At 35.4% G+C, this 9,347-nt stretch overlaps 1 protein-coding gene across 3 annotated transcripts; it reads right to left on the minus strand.

Moving 5' to 3' along the window:
* Positions 1-377: 377 nt before the first annotated feature.
* On the minus strand, positions 378-4,304 carry LOC145135997 (uncharacterized). Of its 3 annotated transcripts, none has more exons than XR_013720161.1 (2): positions 808-1,122; positions 378-600 (listed from the first exon to the last, which is right to left on the minus strand). XR_013720161.1 is itself a non-coding variant. In XM_079070206.1 (2 exons), the coding sequence occupies exons 1-2, from the start codon at positions 4,206-4,208 to the stop codon at positions 470-472; spliced, it is 528 nt and encodes a 175-aa protein (XP_078926332.1). In that variant the 5' UTR covers positions 4,209-4,304; the 3' UTR covers positions 378-469. The 3 variants fall into 3 exon arrangements, 1 of the variants encoding a protein (XP_078926332.1); XR_013720162.1 differs by having other exon boundaries at positions 378-611; XM_079070206.1 differs by lacking the exon at positions 808-1,122 and adding an exon at positions 3,812-4,304.
* Between the last annotated feature and the right edge of the window lie 5,043 nt (positions 4,305-9,347).

The raw sequence follows: 9,347 nt of genomic DNA on the forward strand, positions 1-9,347 counted from the left end.
TTTTAAAACAGTTTTTTATTATTTTATAACGTTTGTTTTGTATATGGAAAGAACGTTTTAAAAAAACTAAAAAAAGAGAAAACTACAATTAGCGGCAACACTTTTAGTGGCGATGGACAGTATTAGTGGCGACGGTAAGCATTATCGGCGACAATTAGGGTATTAGCGACGAGCCAACAGCGGTGACCTTTTAGGGGCGACGGGTCGCCGCTAAAGGTGTTAGTGGCGACATTCGGGACCTTTAGCGGTGATGCCCGTCGCCACTAATGGTCATTATTCTTGTAGTGGAATTTGTTTGATCAAAAACCAGAATTTGACTTCTTTGTTTTTCAAATTCAACTTCATTCCATGCATTAATTGATATTTTTCATATGGGTGATGATTATCTTTGAAGGAAATGTTGCCACAAACAATATATATAATGCACCAAAATCGAAAAAAAATGACAGAAGTTAATAGCAAAAGGAAATTATATAGCTTCCAAATCTTGAATTTGGTATGGAGTATGGCAGTGATATTCTTTTCTCTGGCAAGAACCGGAAGAAGGGTCGGATAGGACATCTTGTTCGTCGTGGGATGCACCTTGGACAATATTGTCACCTACACGGAACCTGTTTTCAGATTCATCTCATTTAACCCTTCCATGATTTCTTTTAAAGTTTTCAATATCAAACTAATTTCTGCAAGTCCTTTCTATTTTCCGCTTTTGCTTAAAATTTAAATCGTCACAATCATAAATAGGAGTACTACTCACATATATTTTTTTCGAAAACAAGTCTTATAATTAATAAAGAAGAAAACACGAACCTCCAGCCATCAATCACCGTCTTCTTCCACAAAACAGAACATGAAAACCCTAAAATCGAACCTTGAAAACACTAGAAATCGACGTTCAAAGATATGTGTGATCATTATCTATATGTTCATCCTAAAACCGGACCTTGAAACCCGTAAAACTAGACCTTAAAACCCTAAAATTAGACATGAAATCCCTCCTGTTGTTGGCTCGTAGAGTAAACCCAATATACGTTTCTTTGATTTTTCTCAATGTGCTCTTGGCAGAGGTGGGTTAGAAGAAGGAGGAGGCGAGAGAGTCGGGGAAAAAAGAGGGAGCGTACTACATGTGTGGGAGCGGTTGGCCCATTATTTTTTTATAATAATAAAACCTGACTAATCAATATAAAAATGGCAAAAATAAATTTAAAAGTCATTTCAATTCTTTTTTAGACAAAAACCACGAAAATTTTCTGATTTTAGACGGTTAAATGCAAGTTGAAAAACTTTTTGGACTGTACCCATGATATTTTGAATATGACAAAAACTAATTTTGTAGTTTTGTCCTTTAATAAGTATGCTTTAGATTTAATATTGAGATAGCAGGTGAGATCACGTGTTTACTGCCTGCAATCACTCCAAGGCAGTTTGGGTGTGGATCTCGAATGGGTGTGGCTTGAGTATTAGTTCGGTAAATACTATCCGGGATTTAATCAAATTCATTGATGAGTTTGGGGTGGTTCTCCAATTGGTGTGTAACTAAATACCATCCACCATCGACTTCTGTGACTTCATTGTTGGATTAATCGGTTTGTTGTAATCCAAACGTGCAGCAAAAGATTTGGTATTTATCTTTGACCGAGTTTTGAGGAAAATAAAAGGGATAATGGTTCCACTTTAGCATGGATACGTGGGCTAGCTAGATAGCATTTCTAGTATAAGTAGATGTACTTTGTTTTGTTTAGAATAGATAGGAAGATGTAGACTTTCAAATATTCCATGTTTTGTAATCAGTTTCCATTTTGCAAGTTTACTTTTGTGAGTAGTGTGTGTCGTGTGTGTGTTTTCAAGGACCTGTACCAACAATTGGTATCAGAGCAACCAGCAGTAGATTCTGGACAGTTTCAACAGGGATGGTTGAACAGGTGGATCTTGTCAAAAATGAAGTTGCTTCGGTTGTGGTTCGAAGTTGGTGATCTTCAAAGAGAAGGTTCAGCAGGTAGCGGCTATGCATGGTGTCTTTCGGTGAAGCGGGTGATAGATTGTCGGTAGTGGGTTGATCACAGGAGGTTACCAGGTGGTTATCAGGAGCTGTTGTGTTAGGAAACATATGTCGGTTTCCAGTGGGTTGTTGGTGTTCAGCAATGCAGAAGATGATGCAGCAGGTGGTTGCGGCTTACTATGGTTTCCCGGAGAAGATGGTCGACGGGTGCTATGGTAGCGATGGAATGGTGATGATAGCAGGTGGCTATCAATAAAACAAAGGGAAGAATGGTCCCGGTGTAATAGATGGCTAATGTAGTTCAGTATGATGAGTCTAACCAGAAGCCGAGAAGACAAGTCTGAAGAAATCAGAACAGGTGGTTTTTTTGGTTTCGCTTGTTTGCATGTAAAAGAACACAGAAAAAGGAGAAGCTTGGTTTTCTTGATTGGTAGCGGTAGGAGAAGACTCTTGGAACAGGTAAAGGATTGAAGCTGAAAAGGGAGGTCTCGACATTGACAGCAGTGGCAGTTAAAGGATACTGTGACAGATTTGGCTTTGGATGTAGCCGAGGAAAAGGTCAGGGGTCCGGGAAAAGTCGAGAGAAGACTTTGGATGTGGCCGATGTGGAGGTCAAGTGTCCGGGAAAGGTCGAAACTCATAGTGGTTGTTGTCTTGGTAAAGCAGGTGGCTGGAAGATGGTACAACCGTATGGTGTTGGTTAAAAACAGTTGTTGTCGACGGGTTTTTGCAAGTGAAGCAAACGGTAGGTTGACGGTGAACAAAGGCTCTGAATATGGTGGTGTTCGTCGGTGGTTAATGGCGAAGAAACACTGTTGATGGGCGAGAACAAACCGATTAAGGGGGTGATTGTTGGATTAATCGGTTTGTTGTAATCCAAACGTGCAGCAAAATATTTGGTATTTATCTTTGACCGAGTTTTGAGGAAAATAAAAGGGATAGTGGTTACACTTTAGCATGGATACGTGGGCTAGCTAGATAGCATTTCTAGTATAAGTAGATGTACTTTGTTTTGTTTAGAATAGATAGGAAGATGTAGACTTTCAAATATTCCGTGTTTTGTAATCAGTTTCCATTTTGCAAGTTTACTTTTGTGAGTAGTGTGTGTTGTGTGTGTTTTCAAGGACCTGTACCAACATTCATATGGATTGCAAGAAACGATGCGGTATTTAGAAACAATATATTAAGTGAGAGGAGAAAACCATACAGACGCACTCAGAGTGAGGGTGATCAAGTGAATGCATGACTAATTAGTCGAATATTCATCCTCTAAATCAAGGCCCAACTCAACTAGCTCAACAGACAAAATCCCAACAAACTGAGTATTAGCCGAGTTGTGATATGGGCAAACCCAGATGACATGAAGACGATCGACGTGAGCCTAGCTCTAGCCGACAAAGACTTTTGGTATCCTATTATTGAATTGTTACCGATTGATTGGATTGTGTTTTACCCACTGACACTACCCTTGGTGCATTATTACCGGTTGGAGAAATGTTAATGTGTTTATATTAAACTAACTTTAAAGTAATACCAACTAATCATAGGATTAATCACATAAAAAAAAACAATAAAAAAACAAACAAACAAATATAAATACTCTTATATAGTATAGAGATTGATCAAAACTTTTTCGCGATTTAATTAATAGTTCTACGACGTGGAAACTCTTAACATTTTAGTGAATTAACTATCTGCAGCTTTAATGTTACAATCAAACTGCAAATTCATTTGTTTAAAGTAGGAGTTGATATTAACCACAAGTTGACTGATTAAATATTGGGAGGTTGCATGTGTTAGATAACCAGTACATACCTTCTTCAGAAACCTCAGGCGGATCATAGATGTTTTGCAATTTTCTCCACACATCTTTGACGGAGTCAAGATTAAAAACATGGATGAGTAAATTTTGGTTAATGGATCCGAAAATCCAACCTTTGAGAAGAGTGTTGTATTGGTCCATGATCTCCACGGTTGAAGCTGTGGGACCATGATCAACTGTGTCATCCACAAGCCCAACCATATTGTGAATCTTCAGTATGCAAAGCATCTGTGTCTTCCAAAGAGGATAAGTTTCATCGCTAGAAAGCCTCACTGAAACGAAGCTAGAAATATTAGCATTAGATGCATTCAGAAGAGTATCTGCTGTATAGGTAAATTGTTCACGAGCAGGGGTTGATGAAACATCAGGAGGGTTTAATAAGCCTTTCATTTGAATGTAGTATAGCTTGATGGACGGATGTAATCGGTAGAGAAAATAAGGTTGTGTAAGGTAAAGTTAGATTGAAATTCCAACTAATAGGGAAAACTAAGAGGGAAAACTACTGTTGAGGACATTAGTAAGGGTTCTATATATAGCAAAGGAAAATAAACTTTAGGTTTTGTACAAAAATATAACTAATTAACTTTTCTTACACTTATATCCAATAATAATTAATTCTATACACGCACGTGTTACCATTTGTTCTTAATTTTGTATATAATTACCAATAATCTTTTAACATCATTTAAAAATACCATTGGATTTTATTATATAAATTTATCCTGTTATTGATTAATTATTTGACATGTAGTAGCTGCCACATGAGTTAATGTGAAAGGAGAAAAAAGGGTTCTAACTCGGGTACCACTGTCTTTAGCCTAGCGGTAATAGTGACACTCTCAAATAAAAGATCATCGGTTCAAGTCTCATTAGGAGACATAGGTGATTTTAGGATTAGGTTAGTTTGTCGGTTCAAAAAAAAAAAAAAACTCGGGAACCACTAAATTGTGAAACCATTTTATGAACAACCCTTTGCCGAAGGTATTTAATGCATACCAGGAAAACCTTTTCCGGAGAAGATTACAGGAGTCAAACTCAAGACATCCCTCATAAGCTAAATAAATTGATTACCATTAAGGCTATTTGGTGTGGTGCCATTGGCACCATATGCCATTTTAGATTCTATATAAGAATTTAATGTTTTGCCTATGAAGATTTGGGTATTGAGGAGTAATGTTCTTGGCAAAAAAGAGTAGAAAGAAGACGAGGAAGAATGAATTTGAACCGTAAAGGAGGAAAGAGATCGGTAGACTTCTACATATTTATGTGTTTATTTATATATATTTTTACTTAATATTACTCGCTAATACTTTTTTTCATTAAAAACATATATTTTCTTGCATATAAATACAAATCTTTACATTTGAAACCTAATTTTATGTATTATTATGTATTTTTTAAATTTAAACTGAGTTTTACTATAAAAATATACATTACAAATTAAATGACAACACACATTTTCAATAGCATATGTTTAAGGTGTCATTGTATCATTGTTTTTTGTGTCATTTATTATGTGTCACTAAAAAAATTAATATATTTAATGACACTTAACCTTTTGTGTCACTAAAATTCATAGTTATTAGTGGCATAATGACTTGATACACCACTAAAAGTTTTGTTTTATTAAAATATTTCATTGATAATTCTTATAATAACTAAAAAATTATTTTATATTTCTCATTTAAAACTGTATTATATATATTTATTGAAATCTATTACAATATATTAATTGATTTGTGAGTTGTGATGCAAAACAAAATAAAGAACCCATATGACATCAATAACGCAACCCACACACTGAAGATATCAGAACCTACTCTCACTCCTGCCAACACTGATTTGAATGCACCGTCACCACCCTCTCTTCGTCGACGTTGGACCATCACGCCAGCGTCGGCCTGTATCGATGCTTCCTTTAGCGCCGCTGTTGCATCCTCAATCTTGCGGTTAGGCATTTATGTTGCTCGAATAACATATTTACATATTTCATTTATTGGTAAGTTTCAAGTTGTCGATTTGTTGCAAACTTGTTGACCAAACTGTTAGGGTTTATCCATTTTATGAGATATTATCACCACTAGTACCATTAAGAACTCCCCTTGGATATTTTTTTCAATATTAGAGCTGGTGATTTCATTTTAAGTTTCTCACCTTATAAAATATATAAACTATAATCTATGCACACCCTAAAAAACATATATGAAGGCAATTTATAGTCAATTACCACATTGATTCCTACTCTAGAGGTTGATTACGTAATTACAATCCCAATCCAATTATATTGTTTGTTCAAATAGCTCTCATGCCTCTGGTAATGTCCCAACATTAATTGAGTTCTTTAAAGTCTAGGTTTGACTTTAATAAGTCAAATTTAGTCATTACTTCATTGATTCAATTGAACTTGTGACTTCATTTTGACTTTCTCATTGATTAATCAACAATTTCAATCAATTTAATTATTTTAAACTTTATAAGATATTTGGATGCTACATATGGCCATTTCACTTAATGTTTACTTGGTTTCTTTTTTCTATTAGACTATTATTGAATATGCAATTATTAGTTTTTAGAATCTATTGCAAACTTGATCTTTTATTGTTATTCCTGTGATCACTAAACTTAACCTTGCACCTTTTGTGTTGTCAAAGAAAAATAGAAGATGATGGGAAACATTTGTGGTGTGTAGTTTATGGTGCATTGCCTCCCTAGCTTCAAACAAGGCATGCATTTACTTCTTTCTGCTCACAATTGGTATTATGTTTGTGTTGTATCACAATATAGCTATTTTGCTTGGTTTGTTTTTCTTATTTTTTTTCTAAGATAATACTTTTGAATCTTATTTTATTTTCTATCATGTTGTTGAGTTTGACATTTCCTTTGTTGAACATTTGTGTAACAACCCGATATTTCGAATCAATGTAACGATCCAAAGTCAAGTTTGGTAACTTATCTTAATATAATAGGAATAACGTCAAAAATGAAATGTTCAAAAATCTCAATGTGAATGTACTAAGTGGTAGATATCGTATCAAGGTTTTCAAAAATATAAAGAACACAAAAATCCGAGTTATAACGAAGAAGTTATGACCAATTGAAAATCCGCAACAAAACCGGCAAGACACTGTTAAGCGTAAAATACGAAATTTCAATAAAATACTTTTCAGCCATAAGTATCTAAATATATTCGTAGATATCACTAAACCGTAAGCATACATAAAGAGAACGCCCAAATCTGACTTCGTATGAGGAAGTTATGATTTTTTGAAGTTTCAGACATAGCAGTAGACAGCTAAAAACTCGAAATAGAGATCGAGCGACTTTTAGCCAATGCAACCTTAACGAGAATCGAAGATCTCAACAATAGTAGTACAACGGTAAAAATACAGACAAAATCGGACGTCGGATGAAGAAGTTATGGATTTTTAACGGACTTTTCCAGTCCCGGCCTGTTAAAAATAAAGACAAAATTAGCCGACGGAGTCTAAACGAGAGTTGTAGAGCATATTCCCACCTACGCGTGCATATATAGAACGTCGAAAACGGAGCTCGTACGCAGAAGTTACGGATTTTACAAGTTCGAGATACAAAATCTGAGGCTGTCACTGGCCACGACGTGGCACAGATGGTCACGACGTGGGACCATGACTGATGGGTTTTCAGGCTTGGCAGCAGACGTCTCGTCCATGGAAGAGGATAGGATCGACTCCACGACGTGGGCAACCCTTTTGCCACGACGTGGGACCCAAAAATTGGGCTATAAATAGAGCTTAAAGGGTTCCGGGTTTCATTGCTCAATTCTCTTCTTTCTCGTGCCGAAGCTCTGCGTTTAAACCCTCGAAGCCATCCCAAAGCCCCGGTCTTCACATCCAAGTTTCCGAAGGAAGGTTTTACATTCCCGAGATTCCCGAGAATCCCGAGAAATCAGCTTTCTCCAGTCGAAGTTCTGCTCGATCTTTGTCTCACCTTCTTCAAGCTACCAAGTGAGTTCATACCCCTATCACTAAGTTTTTAAATGCTTTTTAAATGCTTTTAAGCGCTTTTAAGGGGGGGAATACAAGTAAACACACGGTTACTTACAAATCATAGTCTTGGACATTTGAGACTACTCCTCATTGTTAGGAAAATATAGGTTTTTCCTGCGCCAAATTACAAACTTCTTATAGTTTTGTTTACTAATAAAACTATGCATCATTATTTTAAGTATGACATATTTACTTACAAATCATAGTCTTGGACATTTGAGACTACTCCTCATTGTTAGGAAAATATAGGTTTTTCCTGCGCCAAATTACAAACTTCTTATAGTTTTGTTTACTAATAAAACTATGCATCATTATTTTTAGTATGACATATTTACTTACAAAATCATAGACTACTCTCCACTGTTAGGAAAATATAGGTTTTTCCTAGTTCGACACATTCATTCTATACAAACAAAGATTCATAACTCCTTTTATGAGAAAATATCAGATTTTCTGGAAAACAAACACGAAACTTTCGAATGGCATATATTTATACAAACATATACTTATGAACTCACCAACTTAAATGTTGACACTTTTTCTTTGAAATAACTTGTATTCTCAGGAAATCGCTAAGCCAGGTAGAAACTAATTTTGAAGACTAACGCGCTGGCGTTAGTAACATATTTTTGGATCACCATATTATATTTGATATTCAAACATGTAACACTTACAATCATGTAAACTTTTCAAATATATATGTTATGGTGGTCTGTACTTTCTTTACTATTCAATTGTTATGATACTGAATATGACGTCCTCCGCCCCCGAACGTTTCCGCCGTTCTGGTTTGGGGGTGTGACAATTTGTGTTCTCCTATTCCATCTAGTTCTTCCATTTTTCAAGAACTTATAAAGATGGCTTTTTTGTTGGTTGTGTTTACAAGCTCAACTACACAGGTTCGAATTTCAAAAACATGAAAATTAAAAATATGCATTGAAAGCTTATGATTGTCAAATGTTTTATAACTAAGAGTTGACCAGGCTTCAAACTTGTGATCTTGGCAGATTTTCTTCCACTATCTGCCAAAACTCCTTGTGAATAATTACAAAACGTTGTAGATGTTGCAACTAGCTCTAGTCTATGTTTCTTTATGTGTTCCAACATTCATGAATTTTTTACTTTCATGGCTTCCTCATATGTTTATATGATTCCACTAAAACTCATGAACTAAATTTTGGTGTGTCAACCACTTTTTTTGTGTCATTGTGAAGTGAATTATTTATGCTCTCATCTAATCTGTGTTCTACTTTTTAGTTGCTTTTTTTCTTTTCTTGCAATAACTAAATTTTTTTTACCATCAATATGATTAGAAAACTCGGTCCTATGTGGTTAATTTTAGACCCTTAGTCCCTTTCCAAGCCATCAAAACTTGCGTTACTATATAACTTGTTTCTTTTCATTAGAGCAGTCATAGATAAATCTTGGATGTATTCTACACCAAGATGTAGTGAACCTTTTATAAATGGGGTTCAAATGTTCTTGAATTTTGCATTTGAGAGAT

This window comes from Lactuca virosa, chromosome 9 (genome assembly GCF_052849685.1).
Source record: "Lactuca virosa cultivar CGN04683 chromosome 9, Lactuca_virosa_CGN04683_v6, whole genome shotgun sequence".
Classification (NCBI taxonomy): Eukaryota; Viridiplantae; Streptophyta; class Magnoliopsida; order Asterales; family Asteraceae; genus Lactuca; species Lactuca virosa.